The sequence below is a fragment of the Limanda limanda genome, chromosome 9, assembly GCF_963576545.1.
Source record: "Limanda limanda chromosome 9, fLimLim1.1, whole genome shotgun sequence".
Classification (NCBI taxonomy): domain Eukaryota; kingdom Metazoa; phylum Chordata; class Actinopteri; order Pleuronectiformes; family Pleuronectidae; genus Limanda; species Limanda limanda.
The window spans coordinates 19,734,681-19,756,973 of NC_083644.1; the positions used below are offsets into that span (position 1 = coordinate 19,734,681).

Consider the following 22,293-nt stretch of genomic DNA (forward strand, 5'->3'; position numbering starts at 1 on the left):
TGTGGCAGTGTATGAGAGGAAGCCAATGAGGTTGAGGTGTGAGGTGGAAACATTTTCTTTAACTGACTCCTGACATGACTTTGTGCCTAAATAGGATCCAAAGCAACATTTTGTAAATTGACAGACAAAGGTTGATTTTACATCGTAGTGACATAAATCTCACCTTTCCTTCAAATTAACTGCTAAGTATATGTAAGTTCTGAGGCTGCTTTATGAGGGTTTTCAGTGATTAACAGATTTTAACTGAGCTACGAGGGAGGTTAACAACAAATGTTACACAAAGTAGTCAGCAGCAGACCAGTCTTGTAGCCAGCTGTTGTCTCTACCCACACAGAAAAATGCTTTGAGATTCCATAACAAAGAGATGTCTAAGCCAAATATGACTTAACTGCTGATCTGGAGTTAGCCTGTTACAAAGGTATTCAGCCGTCTAGCTGAAGGGACTCTGCGTGTGTGGGTGTGTGTTGGTGTATTTGTGGTATATTGGGTTCAGGCCGGCAAGTGGACGAGATGTGACCTTTTCGTGATGCAGATTTACCGAACGGGGCTGGCAGACACAGAAACGACTTCCTGGAACTGCCATCCCCTCGAACCCTCCTCGCCCTCTTCCCAAAAAGAACTGTCATGCTGTGTCACCATGGAAATAAATGACTGCTTGTGCTGAGATGCATTGATAATTGTGGAAAATAACCAAAGACTAATAAATTATCCAGACAAGCTCCACGGCCCTTTTTTTCTGCTTATTCAGTTTTCCATTATGGAGCAGAATCAGGGGAAAGACCCAAAAATCTCTTGAGGTTTGTGGAGAAAAATGGATGTATCCCTCAAGCGCAGCAACAATAACAAAAGATTCAATAGAGAGCATTTAGAGTAGGGAATACCCCACAAAACAGGAAGGACAGAGGCTGAGGAAAGGGCAAGGATGCAAGTATAAGAGTCGATGGCAACAATCAATAAACATAAAATACAGATCTGTGTTTACAATAGAACTATTCTTCTCACACCCCAATCAACAAGATGAAAAGGATCATTTTAAAATGTGTCAGATTTCAACCATTAAAGGGATAAAATAAAGGAAACATGTTGGGGAAAAAATATAATATATGCAACATGCAAACAACTATATTCACAAGGCAATTTTATTTACCAGGCTCTCTAGTCTCTTTGCCACAATGGAGGCAAAGCGTCTCTCCCCTGCCAACTCTGAGATGAGGAAGATGTACTCTGGGGCCGTCACCTGATTGGACCGATGGGTGCGGCCTGAGGAGAAAAGGAGAACATGATGATGAGATAAAAAAATCGATCATCCAAAACAGATAAATAATCTGAAACAGATCTGTGACATCGAATAATAAGAAATCTGTGGCTGTATCAAAGAAGCTTCCTTGAACAAAGAGCTGCTCCCATGAAATGCTGAGAACATTTTTCAAGAGAACTCCTGAGGAGGAAAACTGTCCGAATGACAGGATAAAAAGTGGACTGGATTAGTAAACCTGGGGGCAATGTTCATAAAGCTTCATCATACTTGTTCTTGGTAAAGATAAAAGTTATTCATAAAGCATCTTGGCCTGTAAGGGACTCTTCAGCTGAAGACTGTTTGGCAGAGGAGTTTTAAGAGGAAGAGTTTGTTAAGCAGAGGATAAAATTGGGTTATCAAGTTATTCAAGAAATCCTTTAGTTATAGTTTAGTTGTGCGACCGAAATGGTCAAACTCTGCAGTCCTGAATACTATCAAATAGATTAAAAGTATTGCTTTTAAACAGGCTGTACATATTCTGCCATATCTTAATACAAAGACAAAAGTCTGTCACTAGGAATATTCATTTCACCATTTTTTCAAAGCTCGCAACACAGTCAACCACACTTCCTCCCTTAGTTTAAAATATCAGTTTCTTCCTTGCTCAGAGTTCTTCTGAGAAGTTTCCTAATCCTTCCTTTTAGACAAGGTAAGGAGTGTTTTCTCAGAAAGTTGCACAGCTGCTGATCTTTAAACTTCTGGGAGAACATCCTTCATTTGAAGAGGGTGTTATTCACCAAGTACAAAAAAAAAAAGTCTTTTTATTTCCACAGAAAAACAACATTGTTTTTTCCCCCCTCGTATGAGGAAATCACAATAACTGTGTGTGTGTTTCTGCAATGTCTGTGTGTGTGTGTGAGCACCAACCTGCCAAACAAAAATTAAGCTACTGAAACCTTACTGCAAGTTTGGAACTTGCCGTAAACAACTCTGTGATAGTGTGTGTGTATGTGTGGGTGTGTGTGTAAAAGATGCAGAGACAGGATGTGTTTTTCTACATCTTTGTCACTTACATCAGAGCAGGACTGATCGTCAGTAAAGTATTATATTAGCTGGAACAGTTTGATGTTTCCATATGAAATAGCTGAGAGCAACTACAACCTCTCATAACCAGCAGAGTTTCACTGTGACGAACCGTTTCTGACATTAAAGGAGGAACTATTCTTCAACAGATTTCTCTCTTAACATTCCTGATACCCTTTGACCCTAAGGTTGCTGCTTATTACAAACATATACATAGGAAGTAGAAGATGAAAGAACCGGAAAGCCTTGTCCAGGTTTCTTCCTGTACAAGTGCAACAGACAAAACTCGCATCACTGATAAAAAGAATTATGCTCAAGTCACGTATTGTTTCACGTGGCATGATATGTAATGAGTTTCTTGATTCCTCTTTGAATGCAGTTACTTTTAATTTGGGAGAAGAAAAATTTCCTTTTTCGCTTTATTCCGAAGCTTTTACGGACCGTTTAAATTTGAAAGCTTCAATTACTTGACTCACCAAACTGCTGAATAGCTCTGTCTGCGCTCCATGGCAGCTCCAGGGTCATGTGGACCCTGCGCCTCTGGTTTTTAATTCGCTTGTCCGCCTGCAGGGAAATCCCAGAGCTGGCTGCCTCTGAGATGATAGCAACACACTGGAAATAAGAAACAGGTTTGGATTATTGGGGGGAATCTTTCACAAGCAATGTTTAGAAAGCAGCACATTACTTGAAGAGGTTTTTAAATGAGAGATTTATTGATGCACTGACCTTTTCTCCATTCATGAAGCGGTCTTTTTCCTTTAAGTTGATGTGGTCGATGGTGAGACCCTGCTCAGCCCGTGACTCATAACGGACGCTGCCATCAGGACGCCGAACCACGCGACCCTTACGACCGGTCATCTGCACACAAAATAATTCTTTGTTTGCATGCCCTCAGGAAAAAAAACAGCTTGAGAGTTTCTCGTTGAGTGTAGGGCTGGTACCTCTGAGACTTTATCTGGTCCGCCAAACTTATCTATGAGCTCATCCAAGGTGTTGAGAGGTAGTTCTTTTCCCAGCACGGCTATTTTGCTGAGGAGGCTCTGCTTCATCTCCTCTATCCTCGCTGTGAACACAATGCAAAGTGGACATTAACTTTATAACTCAAACAGTTGAGAGCCAATAAAATAACAGAAGCTTAAACATCTAACATGTAATTTAAAGGCAACCAAAATGATTTTGGATAATGTAAATACACAATCCACACAATAAACACCTGGGTGGAGTCGTTTTAATGTGTCAGCTAATGAGTGGAAGGTTGCTCTACAGCAGGGGTGCCCACACTTTATAGGCTTGTGAGCTACTCTTGAAATGACCAGCTCAACAAGATCTACCCCCCCCCCCGCGCACGTACCCCCTCTTTTTTCTTGCGCCAGGAAACACACTGAAAAATGATTTTAAACGATATTGATAACATATTTTGTATGACATCAATGATTAAATATGCATCCCATAGTTTATATTCCCCTTCTGTTGTTCTGGAGATTTAATTTGACCAATTTTACCAATCACATTATTAAATGTCCCCCTCTGCCCAGCCACAAGCAGTCATATAGATAAAAAGAGAGAGAGGGGGGGGGGGCTACGTATTCTCCACATAGGTTTGAGTGGAGAATACGTAATTTACCCTCCACACCCGACATAGCAAACAGCGGAGAAGTTCTTGAAGATGGATGATATTAAATTAATAATTTAAGTGGAGAAGTACAGTGAGCTGTATGATCCTCAGCACATATGAGACAAAGAAGACACATGTTGGGCTGTGTTGCAGTTAATGTTGGAGCAACAAGTAAGTATATGCTTGAAAAAAATGATTAAATGCCGTTTTTACTGCAGGCTGATAACAGCAAAAGTATGTGATATTATTAGCGCGGCGCTTCAGCGTCCGGTGTGAACAGCAAAGCGCCGGCGCTCTAGGGATTAGCGCGGCGCGCTTCGGCGGCGCTTCCGCATCCGGTTTGAACCCGGCGTGACGAGCAGTCCGCCGCGTTGACGTTCGCAACATCGTCCAGGGCTGGGGGCGTGGCGGTGGCGGCGACAGCAAAAAAAAAAAAAGTGGGTACGTGCGCCGGAGCGTCCACGTGACTGCCTCTTGTCCAGTCGCGATCGACCCACACTGCCTTCGCGATCGACTCGACGTATTGGGCACCCCTGCTCTACAGTCTTACATATTTAACAGCAGGACAGGGTCTTTGAGTTGATCTTCTCACACATTAATCCTCCCGACAACACAAACCAAAAACAGCAAAACGAGCAGTTCCCTACCTGTCTGGAAGCTAGTGTGGTTCACAAAGATCACATCATCGTTGTCCAGCAGGGAGTCGGGTGAGGAGTTGGAGTCTGTGTCCATGCCGTCGGAGTCACTACTGCTGTCATCAGTGATGTTGATCACACCGCCGCTGTCCACTGTGTGCTTGGCTACCTTGTGGTGGCGCCCTCTAGGCTTCCCTGATTGTACATGACATTAAAGATAGAAATGAAACAACAAAACATTTGCAATCTCTTTTGTTACAGGTTAAGACATTTATGTAGAAGGAGTGTCAAGAAAAGTGGCAAATATGCCACAAACAACCAGATAAACACAAATATATATGTGCAACCAACGCTTGGTTAACTGTTAAATGTTTTACTTTATTGCAAATGTCTAGAGGTTACCCAGAGTTTGCATTTCACACATGAACAACACAGCAGGAGGTTCTCTGCACTAACGCGTTCACAACAGCATCAAATCCTGAGTTATCAGGCGAGAGTTGGAGCAGCCGGATGTAGCAGACAGAGTCAGGAAGTGACGCATTACCTCTGCTGTTTAGATCACGTGATTCTGTTTACAGCACCGCGACACTGTCGTCAGCTCTTATCACCACAAACTCTCTAGACATATTCGTCGGTGCCCCCCACTCGCGGCGAACCCAGCTGGATTTCTGCTTGATCTCTTCAGACTTTATACGAGGACAGGAGGATGAAGTCCGTAGAAGCTGCGAGGCGTCTCACTCAGGCATTTGCGTTCAGACATGCACGTCCTCCAGAAAAAACACAGAGGATATGCGGACTCCAGTGCATGGACTAAAAGCAGCAATGGTGACAAAGAACTTCTATTCACTTACGTTTTCTCTTATTGCCTGGTGCCTTCTCTCTCCTCTGTTTCTCTGAAGGGAAATGTTTCGATACCAGAGACTGGAATACTCCCCTAAAGCAAAAAGAAAGAGGAGAAGAGTTAGAAACTTATTTTGTCTGGAAAGTGATCGGGACAACCCAGGGCAGTTGTGGCAGTTAGACTCCGTACATTCCTGATACGTTATCATTATTAAGTGTCAGGTGCTGACAGGCAGATGAACACATTGTGTGTGTATGTGCGTATGAGATCTATTCTACTCAGACACTGAGGCATGTCTGCTGTGAGAGGCTTGGTGTCAAACAAGTTCAGAGCACTTAGCACCTCTTCCCTTTTCTTGGATGAGAAGTTTGATAATTAAATAGCTGCTAATAATGCCTGGCCTCATTGAGGATAAATGGTGCGGACTGAAACCGCATGACTTGAATACTTATCATTTATAGAATGTAAGTGGTGAGGATCTTAGGCTTGGGAAATCATTTGGCAGAGGGATGAAGCAACATAATCAAACATGACTGACATGGCTTTTAGCAAACAGACAATAATAGCTCCTCAAAACAGGGTCAAAAGTGTCAGAAGGTATCAATGGGAAACTGCTGCACTTTCCTGTTTTCTGCAAAACGTTAATGCTGTCATCTTTAGGGAATGACCTTTTTGATTCATGTATCAACATAGAAACAAACAGACAACTCCTTCATATTGTACTCACTCTGCTGCAGAGACAAATCTGTCCAGCTGTCCATCATTCTCATCCAGGACTTCTCTGGTGCGAGACTCTCCGGTCGACTGAAGGCCAATAACGATGCACTGTGGTGGAAGAAAATGTAATACTGATATAGCCTATAGTCTGATAAAGATTTTCTGATTATCTTACCCCAAATATAGTCAAACTCGGAATCAGAAATAATCAAACTAACACATGTGGAGACATGTATTTCATCCTAATCACATTATAGCTCCTTATTGGAGTTTTTGTCACATTCACAACATCAACATACTAAAGTTCCCAAATCCTTTGGAACCCATGCCAGGGTGTAGAAAAGATGAAATAAATAACAATCAAGACCCTGTTGTTACTGTGGACAAAGTAAAGTATTGACAACCCTATATAACACTAAATATTTCCTACACTTGAAGTCATTCTCTACTTATGCAGCATCAGTAAATCTAAAAAGATCTTTCCCAAGATTATACACAAATACTGTGTGACTCAGTGTTACAGAGTGTGTTGCACTGACCTTTCCGGCCAGCAGATCCTTTTGGGCCAGCTCCACCAGGCAGCGGACCTTGGCAGCGATGCAGAGGTATTTGAAGAAGCGTTGGTGAGACGACCAGAACTGCCCCCACAGAGACTTCCTGCTCACCAGGCCCAGCTCATCTGCCGCACGCAAGAAAACTTGCAATGCCTCTGCCCACTGGACACAGATTCCATGTTCATGTTTAGTTCAAGGTAACATGTATTTTACCCCACACATATTAGAAAACTGTTTGTGAGAGGCTTGATGCTTACCAGTTTGGCAGCTTTGTTATAGACCAGTTTGAAGTCACTGTCTAGTTTGATCTCCTCAACGCGGAAAGATACCCCTGAGAAGCTCAGCTGCCTGGCAATGTACATACCGCTCACTTTCATGTCCATGGCAACAATCTCCATGGCCCCGACACCTCTGTATACAAACAGCATACACATTGTTTAACATAATTCAATCACAGGTTAAGCAGCCATACCTGCAGACTGATTCCCAGTAAGCGCAGTGGTATGAACACATGTATTCTCATGATTGAAATGAAAACTCAGCACCTAATGCTACTGACCTTTTCTCGATGGTGTGCAGGAAGTCATCGAATGCTCTGAAGGGCGTGCCCTCACCCCAGATTCCCAGGCGGCTCATATAGATCATGTTCTTTGGCTCAGAGGCACCTGTGGCGGAGATGACCAAAATTAATACTTTAAAATGTTCAGCTGTGTTGAAAGAGGTGTAAAAAGTGTGTTTTATGCGTTTGTCGGTCTACCTGTGGCACTGGCATACACCACTCTGGCCCGTGGCAGCTTGTTTTGCAGGTCAAGCACTGCCTTGCCCATCTTTGTGGATGTGGCATTCTTGGCTTTGTGGCATTCATCAAAAATAATCTGTAATGGTGAAAGGTTAAGGACAAACAACAATATGGTGCAATGCCTGAAACCACTGTTTGATGTAAGTGTGTTCAAGTGTCTCTCCTGCCAGCCCCCTAATAAAGACTATTCATAATGTCTGAATGAGCCAAAGTGAGAAAACAGCAGGAGATTACCCAGAGGATTCACAACAAGCGTTACCCTGAAACTTGAACACTGAGATTTCTGTGTGGTTGTGAACGTGTCGGAGCGGAGAATCTACTGCTGCCGTCTTCATATCTGAAGATAGTCCGGACCCAGATGTGCGGACAATCTCCAGAATTCATGTCCAAAAATTGTTACATAGTGTCAGTCCGTGCTGGACAGATGAGCATTTGATGGCAACTAAAATGAAAGGATACAACTCCATCAAAGTCTGGCTTGCACCAGTCCAGGATCTGTTTAATTCTCGTCCGCCGCTGCCCTCCTGCTTGGCTCTCTCCTATCAGCGCAGAGTAGGTTGCGAACAGGACTCCTTCTGAGGTAGCTGTGTCTCCATACTTAATCTAGAAAAATAAATCAAACATTTTACACTGGAGAAAACGGCTTGCTTTTGTTTCATCTTCTCTTCTCATGCACTTGTATTACGTAAGCTGTCGCAGAGGAAAACAATTATGTTCACAGGTTGTCAAACCAAATCCACCTGGACTCACCTTGTTTAAGGCATGCACAGGAATAAGCGGTGCATCTATGTCTTTGAAATCTCTCTCTGCATCAAATTTCAGATCATTGGATATGCTAAACCTGAGGGCAGGAACAGGAGAGTCATTAATTTGGTTACTGCGCAAACATGCTCGGTAAACCTGGCATACAATTGCACGCAAAGCACAATCCTAAACAAATGAGAATACAGCTGTTATTTAGCTTTCAGGCTTATCTTATGTCTCCTGGATGAGGTCAACCGGAGAAGTAGATCTCTCTTACCACAGTGCTTTCTTTCTTCCCTTAAGGTAATTCTCCAGGATGATTCCTGCCACAGTGCGACCTTTTCCGACCCCTGCCCCATCTCCAATCAGGAAGCCGGCTCTCTGGTTGTTCTGAAGGATCACCTCGTGTTGCTGGGGGCACAAGGAGAGCAAAAACACATGAACAAAAGGCACCTATATAACCAAAGCATGACTCATTCACAGAATCAACAGGAAATATAAGTGCACATTGTGTGTTTACCTGGCAGGCATAGATGATGGCCTCTAGCTGCAGAGCGGATAGCAAGCCGCAGTTAATAGTCGACTCAGGGATAGAGAGAGTGTATGTGATGTCAGGAGGAGGGACACTGGATAGTGTGTTGGTCTCCACCACTATGTCAGGATGAGAGATTCCTATGGTCGCTGAAAAGAGAAGAAAAAATAAAGACATGTAAATGAATGTCATATTACAAAAGAAAAATGTAGAAAAGTCGATGTGGATGTTGACATTTAGTCTAGCGACCTACATTTCGAAGGCTTGTACTCAGCATATGTGTCTACATGTCCCAGTTCCTCCGTCTCCTCATCCTCAGCATCCTCTTCCTCCTCTGGCGGAGTCTGAGTTCTCTTAGCCTGGAAAAACGTTTTTTTTATGAGTGTAATTCAACAATAGCTGCTTATGGGAGTTTTGTTTCCAGCCTAGGTGAAGATGGTTTTAGAAAGAGAGGGTAGCTGAAAGTAAGAAGTGGGTGAGCAGTTAGTAAGATGTTAGCAGAGCACATGAAGAATTCCATATCAAGAATATTAGCAGATGAAAGATTGAAACGACAAATTAATTGAGAAGGTGCATTAACCAAGTAATACAGCAGAATGAAAATGTGCTGACAGAGAAATGGACTTCACATGTTTAGGTGAATGTTATCTGAGAAACTGGAAATGAGGAGTGTTCCAGTTTTGACAGAGAAGTCAATACAAAACTGTTTCTATTCCTTTCGCAGCATATTTTCTTATTTAATCCTTGTGCAATGTGCTTTTGCAGAGTGCCCAAAATATGCAACTTGCAGCAATGCTTTCATCATATGTGTAAATGGAGACTCGTCGAAGAAGGCACAACATTACAGCTTAACTTAGGGCTGAGGGATACAACCAAATATTATATCAAGATAAAAAGGTACTTATCATTATTTCTTTTAGATTTGAAAACAGATTTTATCTCCTGAGTATAAGTTGTGGTTTTAAAAATCTATGTTTATGAGCAGAGAATGATAAACACTTGATAGACAGTAAAACATGTATCTGTACTCACTGTACTAACACGATGCATAAGGAATATATCAATATATCTTGGAATTTTGTTATATTGCTATTGATGAAAAGATTATTGATATTTGTTTATTGCCCAGCCCTAGTTTCACTCATCACTTTCTTTATGCATTGATCTGTCAATAAGTGATCCTCACTCTTAGATTAGTGGCATGTTGTGTTTCTTTGTAAAACAGTCTGAAGCCTATCTTGTATTGCAAACACACAACTGCAGTTTCAACATATGATGCAAGATAAACATCTCTGCATTACTGAGAACTGCAGGCTCATCTATTCAAAGAGCTTGTTTTCATTTGAACATAAGATCAGAGAGGTTGATGTGGCTACCTGGAATCCTCCTAAAGGTGGGGTGCTGATAATAGCAGTTATATCATCCAAACTGGCCAAGCCATGAAACCTGCTGCTGCCATTCTGCTGTCAAAAGAACATAAAACGAAGAAATATAAACTCAAATAAACACTATGCCAAATGCACAAAAAATGTAAACAAAAAAGCACGAGTAATCATTGTGTATGTGCACGTGTTTCTCTGTATGAGCATGAGAGCATGTGGGAACTTCAGGGATGTCTGATGGAGCAGCACTCAACAAAATGCAATTTGTTCTCTGGCGATGAAAAGCAGGCAACAACAACAACAAAAGGCAGATAAAGCTGTCTGCGTCTGGGAAACATAATGGATGAAATGAGGACACAATGAAAAGGAAAACATAAAAGGCTTTCAGAGGTTTGGAGAAATAAATGTACTCTGATTTATATCAAAAAGATTTCCTTGGAGCCTTCTGATTCAAAGAGGCCTGTACGGTGAGCAGTGATGGAAGAACAACAGAATGAAGTAGCTCGCTTCAGATAACCAGCGTAGAAACTGTGATTTAGTACAGTTGCACGAGAGTCTTTGAAGGGATGCTACATAAAAAGACATATTCATTATTGAGAGCGTCTTGTGCATGTCTCAGTAATTTTGACTCTTTGTGCTCCACCGTGACAACGGTGTACAAAACAACTGGTACGATAGAGGCCTGATGTTCTTTGGCAGCAATGTCAAGACAGTTCAATTCACATTGAGTACGTTATGAGAATAATGAATAATTGAAATGTATTTGCATTTGCAAGGCAGCTTTTTTCGGTAAAGTGTGTGTGAAGACATTGGCTACAAACTCATCTAATGTTCACAGTGCATCTATCTTCATTTATGTTAAATTTGAAACACTTAACACACAGGAACGTATTTGATTCGTTTTCAACCATTTTAGCTTTTTGATGAGACTTGAATTCCTTAGGAGGTGGTCGGTCAACATAAGTCATTTACACAATAAAATGGGTGTCTAACTCAGGGAAAATCCCTTGTTCAACCCTGGTGCCACATGTTTGTCCTGCTCTGCCTGCTATCAAATTAAATATTCATAAAAGCAAACAATAGTATTGAGAGTAGATTGCACTCAAGCCTTGGTCAAAACAACAGTTGTAGTGTTGATTATGTTTGTCTACATAAGCACAGATTCAAATTGAATATCCCAAGTGAATGTGAAACATATAGCAACGTGCAAGATCAGCATTCATTTTCAGTAAGAAGAACAATCTGACTGATTCCTGCTAGCTAGCTTATTTTAAAAATGTTAAGCTACAGAAGAGTCATAGGTTGAGGTTTGGGCATGTTCCTGAGTGTTTGTGGTAATGACGCGTGTTTGCTGCTGACCTCTAGCTGGCTTTGTGCTGGTGTGGTGGTGGTACTAGTGCTGACGTCCCAGAGGGTGGGCACCGTGTCCAGGTTATCTGTGCTGATGAAGGACTGGGCATCAGCATACTCCGACAGCGAGTCGGCCGGTGAGGAGAACAAAGAGTTTGTGGAGAGGTCATCAATGCAGGACAGGTCCTGAAGGCAGAGGAAAGAGAGGTGTTAAATACTTCAGCCTCAGAAACATGACAATATACAGAGCAGAGCGGAGAGTCGTATTGATTTTCCTCCACTTAAATAGAGTTTAATATTGTGAAAGGAACACATAGATACCTCAATCAAAACAAAACACACAATATATACATATGTATATAGTGAACCAGACCATAATGGTGGCACATTCATTCTGGATTCCAGCCAGTACTGCACTCTTTTGGCAGTAACACCAGTAGCCTAAACAAATCTAATCATACACAGATGTGTGAGGGTGAACATGTTAAATAGAAAGCAAGCATAATGAGAGTGTGTGTGTGTGTGCATGAGATTTCAGACATGGCTGCCTTCCAGCCACCTTTCTATCCATATCCTTTCTGAACCATTAGCATGTCATATTCTTTAACAAGCCTCTCACTGGCACCCTTGGGCCTCATGGGACTTATAAACATGGATGTGGGGAGATAGGACTTGAGTGATGGGCAGCAGGGAAAAAAGGAGAACATGACAAGGCGCGCCGGATAGAGACGGTTTATGTATCTGAAAGTATGTAGCTCTTCATTTATTGGTTGTCTGCGTGACTTAATGCATGTATATTTTAAATCTGTGGGCCATGTGTGGAGATTTCCAAACTCCCATGTTCCGGTTAATGCCTCTATGTAAATTAAACTATTCCCCCTGCATACTATGAAGCTGCCTTAAGCACAACCTTGAGGGCGCGACTTCATTCACTTCATACATTCACTTCGTTCATTCAGCAATTCATGTCACTGTTTACTTCCCTTTAAAGGGATACTTCCACATTTGATGGAATTAGATGAGAAGGGCAAGTAAATACTTTCCTCTGTCTTTGTGCAAAACTAAAGCTGTTTTTAGACATGAACTCCGGAAAAGAAGTTTAATTTTGTTGAATAAGTCTTTATTTCATTTTTTCTGAGAGCTAGATAAAAAGACCGATACACCTCTCACGTCTGTTGGGTCCATATGACACAACAACAGGTCACTGGTTACTTTAACTTAATACCGGAGACAGGGAGGAAGGGCTAGCTTTGCTCTGTCCAAACAAAGTATCAAGAAAATCTATGACCACCGACACTGTGACATTTATGCAAACTGACAAGGAATTCTTTGCTTAATGAATAATTGAGTTTTTCTGTTATATAAAGCCTGGTTGGAGTTAATTAGTAAGTCACAAACAGGTTATATTCTTCCAGCTTAAGCCTTTGATACACAACATGGGTCAAAAGGGACCCAGCTCAGTTATTATTTCAGACTTACATTTGACATGGTGATAAAGATGCATGCAAAACACGATGAGGAAAATGAGAATGCAATTCTTGGACTTGATTCTGACTCTGAAATCGCTGATGCTGAGGACCTAGACTATGCTCTACTAGAGGATCAAGCTGAAGTAGTGGTTAGTGTCTTGGATCCAGCGCTCTTAAACGAAGAAAGTTCCCTTGATCATTTAGGAGAGGTGGATTTCAAGACAGAAGGCTCCTTTGATGACATAGATGACACATCTTCTAAGTTATCAAAGGAGCCATTTTCTAAACAAAAAATGAAGAATAAACTATAAGAGAATAAAGCATAGAAACAGTCAGCCATGCATTGATAACACAAGAAATGAGTACGGGTCATTTTTGACCCATGTTGTACAATAAAAGGGGTTTGCATAGCTTGTGCATCAAAGGATTAACATATTCAGAGTAATGTCGGTCAATCGTGGTGCTAGGGCTGCCCATTCCTTAAAACCATTAGAATGTCTTCTGGTGGGGGACTTTTGTATAGTTTGAGTGAGATTGAACAGTGTACACTGAAATTAAAGCAATTTCGTGTGTCATGGCGAAATGTTGAAATTTGACAACGCGCCACGATTTCGGTGTTCGACAAAAACTCACATTTTCTATAAGACTTCATCACCAATGTCTTGAGACCCTTCTGACAAAGTTTGACATGGTTGTCGTCAATGAACATGTAGGAGTACATATAAGTTTAAGATGTGCAAAAATCTAAATATTTCCTAATGCCACGAGGGGTCACTTTGATTTTAAGTCATGATTTCTGTGTAGATGACATCAGGCCGGGACTCTTGTCATACATGTCCAGTTTGGAGACGATTTGACAATGGTTGTCCGAGATACAACAAACTCGTGCTCTGATGGTGATTGGTGAAAATTTGACGTCCGGTCATGATAGACGTTAGTACCAAATTTCGCGAAGATCGGTTAAACCAGCGGAATTGCTGCTTTATAGGGGGCGCTGTTGAGCCATTTTGCCACACCCATATTACTCAAAAATACATACATTTTCATCAGGCCTGACGTGCCCGCGAAGTTAGGTGAGATTTTGAATATGTTCTAGCTGTCAAAAATGCGAATAATTAGCCTGAATATTCCAACGAAACGTGCTCAGGCCCTGACAATGTAAGAAAAAACTGTATTTATACAGTTTTATACAGTTAAACATCTCTGCATCTGTCATGTATTTAAACATGCTGACATATCTTTCTTACAGTGCTTGCAAAGCTACACATTTTTAAGATGAAATATAGCATTTAGCCACAAGTAGTGATGAGTGGGCTTGCAGCACAATATGGTATTATGACTAAAGACGACAGTTAGAGGAAGTACAATGGATTTCTGAAAGCCCAAAGTAGAAAACTGTCCAAAAAGAGAGATAAATGATCAGTTGTGATGCTGACTCAATCTCAACAACTGACTGCTGTTGATTAACACTCAGACTCCTGTCATAGCTGCCTGTTAACCATTACTCACAGTTCACCTGAAAATATCTCGCAGGCATTGGAACAAGACGCACAACTCTAATGTTAACATGACTACATCATGTGGGAATGGGGCTCGGTGAGGGTGGTAAACAGCAGGCAGACAAACACAGACTCGGTCCTGTGTGTGTTCAGAGATACACGTGTATATTTTTGCCCTCTGACGTTAAGAGAAACAACTCACTTATCATAACATGTCGATGTTTGTGTGTTGAGCTTTTCCAAGGGTACAGCACGCAGCCTATCTGTATTTCTCTCTTCAACTCCCTCGCCCTACCTTTCTCTCTCTCCTTTTCTCCCTGTGCGTGTTTGTGTGTCACTGTGCTTCCTGGGGGCAAGATCAGGCATGAGCTCTGAAAGCAGCCTCTCCAAAGTTGTTCTAGCCCTGCAGACAGCTGAGTGGAACAACTGCCTTTTCCTTGGTGAAAGGGGGGAGGGCGCAGATGTGTAGGGTCACTGTAAAATACTACTACCACTCCCAAACACACAACCTGTCACCACTGTCCCTTTTTTGTTTGCTTAACCTGTCAGCTGTGTGTCTTCTGTACTCCCTCCTTTCTTGGCTATTCTGACAGTGGAAAGATGAACAAACAACAGGGTCACCAGAGGCATCATTCCACAGATACCAAATTGTGGAAAAACAAAGATAAGCTCACACACACATATTTCAGGATGGAAACTGCAGAGTGAAATAACCAACACTCAGTGAGCGGGGTCAGTCAAAAGCTTTTGTTTCAAGCAGAGAGATAACCATCATTTGATACAAAATAATTCTAATAATTAAATTCTACCTAAAAAAATCTGGTATGAAAATACAGAATTTTCTGGATTAAAGTTATGAGCCATTACAATAACTTTCCTTATCTGCGCTAAAAGTTGACTTTTTATACAAGTTGAGTTATTGCTCCATGTTACGTAACAATATGACTTCTACGCTTTCTACATCATGTAAATCTGTGTTCAGGGAGCCTACTGTGCTAATGCCGTGAGAAACAACGGTCCTGATCCAGAAAAATCTGACAAAACTTGGCCGAGTCTTGGTTGACTCTAACCGGTACATGGCCAACCCCAGGACCCTGCTAATCGAGATGTTAATTAGAGCGTAACAGAGGTGGTTTTTGCACCCTGTTTGGCCCGTAGTGTACCAATGGCTAGTACGTCTGCTGTTCCCTAGACAGGGCCCTGCCAAGCAGAGATAAGGCCTGAATTCCAACAACTCTTGATGGTAATCTGGCTGCTTCCACAGCCAAAACCATAAAACTACTAATCTTGCCTCCTTCCCTCTCTCTCCTGCCCTCTCTCTCTCTCTGCTGGACAATAAGAATATCTGTGTGTAATGTGTGTGCATGTGTTTGTTCCTCTGTTTACAAGTGTTTCTTCAAAAAATTGCATGTGTGCACGTTTTAATTGCCTGTCATTTGTACGTCCCCCTGTTTCTTTTATTTTCACATGTTCTTCATCTACTTTCCTTGCTCCGCTGCTACAACAGCATTAAACATCATAATGACCATGAAACCACTGATAAAAAGCGGCAACCATCTGATCACTCATCTATAACACAACACAACCTTTTGCTCAAATTGACTTGCTGTATAGCTAAAAGCACATATATACACGTACGGTAGGCCACATCTTGTATCCACAGAAAGAGTAAATTGTATTTCAGGGCCTGGTTGATGACAGTTGTCTGCCTACAGATGATTAATGAAGAAAGACTGAAGTGAAAAACATGGCTGCAACATGTCCGTATAACATGGCGCACGCAGAGCTGCTGCTAGATGGTTGAGGTTGAAGATGGTGCTTATCAGCTTTTAAAATCTGAACGAGAATAATAGACTTCTAAACACAAACCGTCCACAATCGGCTTGATGTGTTTGCAGTGTGATGAACGATCTGAAACATGTAACACTCTTTCAAGACAATCAAAAAAAACATTTATCTGTGCTACTTATGCAGCAGTTGCCTGAAGAGAAATGAGGAACAGCAGTTTCTGATTTAAGGATTAAAATGACACGGTTATGATGCAGCTGATAAAATCAGGCGCTGCCATACATGGAAGTCAAGCAGCTCTATCTTTTCATTTATAAACAATCATTTCATACGGCCTGTGGACTCCTCATTGTCTGTCAGAGTCCACTTTGATGGGACTGTAATATAAGTAGGTTTTATCAGATAGGAACCTTTTTATGTTGTTGGCCTCTATTCCCTAAAAGGCTCTATAGTGTTACACTTGTGGCCTCTAACATAACTGAATTTTTGGAATCCCCTCACTTTATTGCGGTCAAATCCTCTGTGATGTAGTCCTTGTCACTGTTAACTCCATCGGGTCACAGAAAAGTAAGCTTCAGTTGTCAGACATTGTGTGTTCATGTATTTTTGGGGCATAGCTTTAACAAGAGGGTTGATGGGCGGGGGTTGGATGGGTCTTTTTTCCCCAAAGTGTAGCCTGCTCTTCCTAGCATTCTCAGGATTACCAACCCTAGCTTTAAAGTAACGAATTATAAGGAAAGAAACTGTCAATATGTTGTGTGTCTTCCTGATCAACTTCATGAACAAGACAAAGACTAAAAAATCCGTGAACAAACATGACAAAAAGCTTGTTTATCTGCCTATAATTCATGTAACTGCTACACATCAGAGGCTAAAATGTGTGTCTGTACCAAAAAGCAAACTTCAGGTGTGTTCATCTGTGTATAGTTAAACAACCACATCCTGTTAAACTCAATAACCTGTTGAGGCCCCAGACAGGCAGGCCAGGCCCAGGGCTTCCCCCTCCTACACACTGCCAGCTTGGCTGCTTTTCCAAGGCCACGAAAGAAGTCAAGCCGGCCGCCCCCCTACCCCATACACCCACATGTACAAACAAACACACACCTCAAATGACCTCACCCAGTACATTTTTGTCAACTCTCGTTTATTCTCTCACAGTTCTTTTAAACTACATCCCCCTAGTTCCCCCTCCCCCAATCTGGCCTTTCAGCCACAATCCTAGTTTTGTTTTCTCAATGATTTCTGCAGCATTAAGAGGATCATCTTAACCTGACACTGACTGATATTTATTTCCCTGCTGCTCAATATCTTTTTGGGAGATATAATCATCTGCCACACAGTTAAATGAGGTCATAGATGGCATTGCATTACAAACACTATTATGTACCAAACAATACATTTAAATTACAAAGAAATAATCTGAGAATATCATTTTACACTGCACTGTATGTTGACTGAAGTCAACAAAAATTCAATAGCCTTGTTGCGGAACAAATATAAATGGCTGTGGTTTGTCAGAGCAGCAACTGGGCCCAATTCAATTCTCTCTCTTTATTCTGATGCTGAATATTTTGTAAAATATCAGTGTAACCAAACATAACAGTGTCACTGAGTCGAGAAGGTGCACTGAAAGCTGTCAGCATCTGTGTTTGTCGATGGGACGGTGGGACTGAGAATTATTAAATCACCCGCCCCACTCCATGTTCAGCTGGCTGAAACAGCCCCCACCCCAGGCAAGGGGTCAGCTGTTGACCTTGTTGCAGTCAACAGACCCTGATTGATGACCTGTGTGTGTGTGTATGTTTTCATGAGATGGGTCTGGGGCCAGGCAATGAAAAGCCACCAATGGTGTCTTGGTCTCTGTGTGTATTATGTTATGTCAAGCAGTCTGCGTGTCCGACATCACAGGCTTATCTGCTGGGCTGAGACTTTTATAGCACAACTCTGAGCTTTACCTCTTCCCTCACCTTCTTGCAGACTATTTAATTAACTTGCTATTGAGGAGACTTTTTTGCTTTAAGTGGTAAATTGATTTGTTGCGATGCTTAAAAGCAAAGTGTTTTGCGTACTGAGTAACACAAACTCCAGACAAAACATACATTCAAATACGTTTAAAGGTCTGTAGCAGACAGCTGAATATCTCAGGGATAGAGAATTGTTACACTGACCACAAAGAGCTTCATTTTTTACTGCTGCCAAGCCATGAATGGTAATAACATTGACATTTTAAATGTTATTTTGTATTTTATATTTCTAAGAAGCAGATTGACCTTGCTTGAAAACTGAGCTGAAATTAATTTTCCAATTGTTACATCTAAGAAACAAAAATTTGTTTTATTTTCATTCCAATTGCCCGTTTATAGCTGTTGGGTCAAGTTAAAAGTATTTTTTCATCCTTGTTTACCCTAAAGACAGATGATTATAGCAGCTCCCAGCCCAACTGTTCGAGCCCAATCAAAGAGGTATACCCATTCCAACCACCTCCTGACAGGCAGGCCTTGTGGTGCCAAGTCTGAGTAAAACAAGACAGGGTGAACTTGCTGCTTACACAGCTACCGGAATTTTCCAGTGTTTTCAGATTTTCTGGGAAATAAAAAGATCCGATGTCAAGTGTCCCGACAAGCAGCTGAATACATGGAGCTGCTTCAAAGAACACACTTGCAAGTTATGTGTGTGGAACAGATTGAAGCTTACATTGAACTGACTGCTTTTGGCTAATAAGAGGAACACGACTTTTCCATGCACATGGTGCTGCCAGCATATAATCTACCTGACAAATTCAGATTCTTTCTCCAGCAGAAAGGACGAGCAGAGTTAAATGTGTCAGGCAACACAATAGAAAAAACAGGACAAAAAAAAGATTCCAAAGCAATGAGGGAAATTCGGTCCACTGTGTATTTGGTGCCAAGAGGAAGTCACTCACAAATGGGTGCCCTTGAGGATGTGTTGGCATTAACAGAAGTATGTCATAATAGTTTAAACCTGCATTTCGGGAAGTAAAAGAAAATATATGTTTCCAAAAAACACAATTATTCTGAAATGTATTTGTGATAATTAGACATGAACAAAAGAAACATAAAGCACATGAAACTAGACTCACACTAACAGTAACTACGTGTTTGTTTACATGTGTTTATGTGTGGGAAACAAATTGCCTGTGTGAGTCTGCATCCATAGTGTTTAGAGAAGCGGCTGGGATGGAGTGTGCTGACGCAAGATGACGTCTTATTATGCAGAAATTTGAACACAGCCTACTGCACAATACTTGCTAAATGGGTGAACGCTGTCGTTTCAAACAGTCAGCGATGAGGTCTAGAGGATAACTGAAAATGTTACTGAATGTATGAATCAAACGATGCAACTGAGCCATAAGTTTCAGAATATGGCAGTAGCCCCACAGTTAATATTATATATTTAGAGAGCAAAAAAAAAAAAAAAATCAGGAAGTATAATCTAAAATTAAATTAAAAGTAAAGCTTCTGTGTCTGTCATCAGGGACTATACTGTATGATCATATCCCATTTTCAATTTCATTATGTGTTTGTAGAAACATCTTAGGTCTATATTCACATCTTCTCATTATCTGAAACAATTTGGGCTCCTCTTGTCATGACACACAACCGCACATTCACACACCTCTATCATGCTGTGGGTCAGGATGGTGGGCTTGTTGCCCGTCAGTTGTTGACTTGGTTCTTAGCCAAGCCTGGTAACTGATGCAGATATTAACTCTTTTACAACCATTGGCTAAGCGGACTTTGACTATAACGATAAGTTAATGAAGGCTGCATGCTGACTTTTATTCTACTTGTTCGTAGAACTACCTAAAAAAATATTATCAACCAAAATTCACGTTACACTGTGGTCAAAATCTCCACAGTTATTTGTACTGTAATCTTTAATAACCATAATTACTGTGATGAAATGGTTGATTCTGTCCAGCTTTAGCCAAAGTCAGCAAGTCTCAAAGATGCAAGCGCAGCAAGCGAGCACACATTTGTTGTGTGTTGTAAAAACATGGCAGAGTAAAAAGCAGAGTAAAGACCAAACAGATTGAGGACATTTTGGATTAGGTTAACAGTTATGGTTGGGCATTTAGTTGTGACGGTTAAGGTTAGATGTCAGGGGCTATGGAACACATTATGCCGATGAAGGTCCTCACAATGTTTCGAAGTACAAGCAGGTGTTGTGTTGTGTGTTATAAAAATATGGGAGAAGGAGCAGCAGGCAGGTGGGGGCTGTAACAACAGGAGAACTCTTCGTAATCTCTGGTAATAGCTAACAAATGCTAACAACCACTGTCGCCAACATGTGTTGAACAAACACTGATATTTTTCCCTGACTCTGACATTTGGGGTCAATGTCTGCACTCTATAAATAATGGAAATACTATTATCACTTTTATTGATCATATGTATTTTGTCAATATAATAATTGTAGAAATTGCTATATTTTGTGTATCAGCAATTTACAAATTTGACAACACATTTTAACAATCCTCAAACAATATTGATAATCACGATAATTTTGGTCACCATTATCATGATACAACCTTTTTGCACCATTTTAAGCAAGCAGTTATCCAGGAGAAGAACAACTAAACAGTATTTGATGTGCTCTTCAGATGCCTTGTTCTTAACAAAACAATATTGAGAACTATGTCTGTCTTTGTATTTATAGATGACCGTGATGAGCGTTAAACCCTGAAATGACGGCACAACATTTCAGCTTTTTTGAAAAATCTTACAAAAGAGCAACATCTCAACTGTGACTAAAATATGCATGCTTAAATGGAATCATGCAAACATTGAGCAAGACATGGTGTATATTCTAGACAGGTTGCTCGTATATTACAGCACAAACACTTAATTCGACTTATACATCCAAACCTACAAGCTCATTTTAGAGAAACCTGCATGTGTTTGGACTTGGGGAAGAAACCAAAGAGCTCCTGACACCCGCATGCAGACATGATGAGAATGTGCAAACGCGCAACAGAAAGGCTCCAGCTGGTCGGCTGAGTCGAACACAGAAGGCTGGTGCGGCCAGACGACGCTACTAAACACAGAGCTGCTCGGCCACCAATAATCTAACACAACCCTAATGATACACAAAGCTTCTCAGAATTAATTTTATTCGTCTCTTTGTCTTTATTTAATTTGAGAATGTACAACTAATGTGTTAATTTAAATTTATGATAACTTTGAAGACTGGTTTTCAAGGTTTTCCTTGTGATAAAGTGTATACGGCCTTGAATGAAAGGCCGTATACATAGATTGCACTACAATCTATCGAAGCACTAATTAATATGGTAGATCACACAATATCTTATTTGATCATATAGCCGTTTTGAATTTCAAAGAAAAGACGACAACAACAGTGCAAACAATTTACAAGAAAAGTAGAATCCTTCCGTTTTGTCATCTCTACAAGTGACCACTGACATATATGAGCTAACAGGAAAACCAGATGATCTATAACACCTTTATATACAGTCTAATGTAACACACACTGACACTGTGTCATCTTCATTCTGCTGCAAAGCCTGTCCTGCCTACTGTCAACTGTCAGAGCGGACAGATTTACTGCACGTATCCTGCATCTTGGCAGCATGAACTGTTTTTCAAGGCCAACAATAATTACTTAGAACATCACTCTGTTTGGTTGTGTTTTTACCTCACACCACCCTGGAGTTATTCCACAGCTACAATTAATGTTGGCACTGACAAGATTCATTTAAAGCAACACTCTTGAGATAGGTTTACTTAGTGAAGATATGCAAGGACGTTTTTCCTCCTTCCATCCTTTGTAGCATAAGTAACCTCTCTTCTCCTTCCACTCCACCACTCATCATCATCATCCCCCTTTGCACTCACTCATCCTCGCATTCATTGTTTATTCACTTCCCGTAAGTAGCACGCCTAGGTCATGGTTGAGGTTTAATGTAATACCAGGAAACTGACAACATGTGCCCACTGAGACAGCCCTGCAGCACTGTCGACCTTAAAGAAGAGGTTCGCAATGTTTCAAACAAGCATTTGTATTTAC

The 22,293-nt window shown here is 41.1% G+C and overlaps 1 protein-coding gene across 7 annotated transcripts in view; it reads right to left on the minus strand.

The window, feature by feature from the left end:
- Window positions 1-22,293, minus strand: part of sbno2b (strawberry notch homolog 2b) — a 63,311-nt gene that overhangs the window by 9,642 nt on the left and 31,376 nt on the right. For 5 of the 7 annotated variants that reach the window (XM_061077681.1, XM_061077686.1, XM_061077685.1 and 2 more), the window contains 18 exons: window positions 11,499-11,675; window positions 10,134-10,220; window positions 9,011-9,116; window positions 8,746-8,906; window positions 8,503-8,636; window positions 8,232-8,322; window positions 7,941-8,084; window positions 7,440-7,557; window positions 7,242-7,347; window positions 6,940-7,093; window positions 6,668-6,844; window positions 6,139-6,236; window positions 5,422-5,504; window positions 4,583-4,765; window positions 3,262-3,383; window positions 3,047-3,178; window positions 2,797-2,932; window positions 1,148-1,260 (listed from right to left, as the gene is read on the minus strand). In XM_061077681.1, coding sequence (XP_060933664.1) covers window positions 1,148-1,260; window positions 2,797-2,932; window positions 3,047-3,178; window positions 3,262-3,383; window positions 4,583-4,765; window positions 5,422-5,504; window positions 6,139-6,236; window positions 6,668-6,844; window positions 6,940-7,093; window positions 7,242-7,347; window positions 7,440-7,557; window positions 7,941-8,084; window positions 8,232-8,322; window positions 8,503-8,636; window positions 8,746-8,906; window positions 9,011-9,116; window positions 10,134-10,220; window positions 11,499-11,675 — 2,322 coding nt within the window. The remainder of the gene's footprint in view (window positions 1-1,147; window positions 1,261-2,796; window positions 2,933-3,046; window positions 3,179-3,261; window positions 3,384-4,582; window positions 4,766-5,421; window positions 5,505-6,138; window positions 6,237-6,667; window positions 6,845-6,939; window positions 7,094-7,241; window positions 7,348-7,439; window positions 7,558-7,940; window positions 8,085-8,231; window positions 8,323-8,502; window positions 8,637-8,745; window positions 8,907-9,010; window positions 9,117-10,133; window positions 10,221-11,498; window positions 11,676-22,293) is intronic. The other 2 variants (XM_061077683.1, XM_061077684.1) reach the window with 2 other exon arrangements.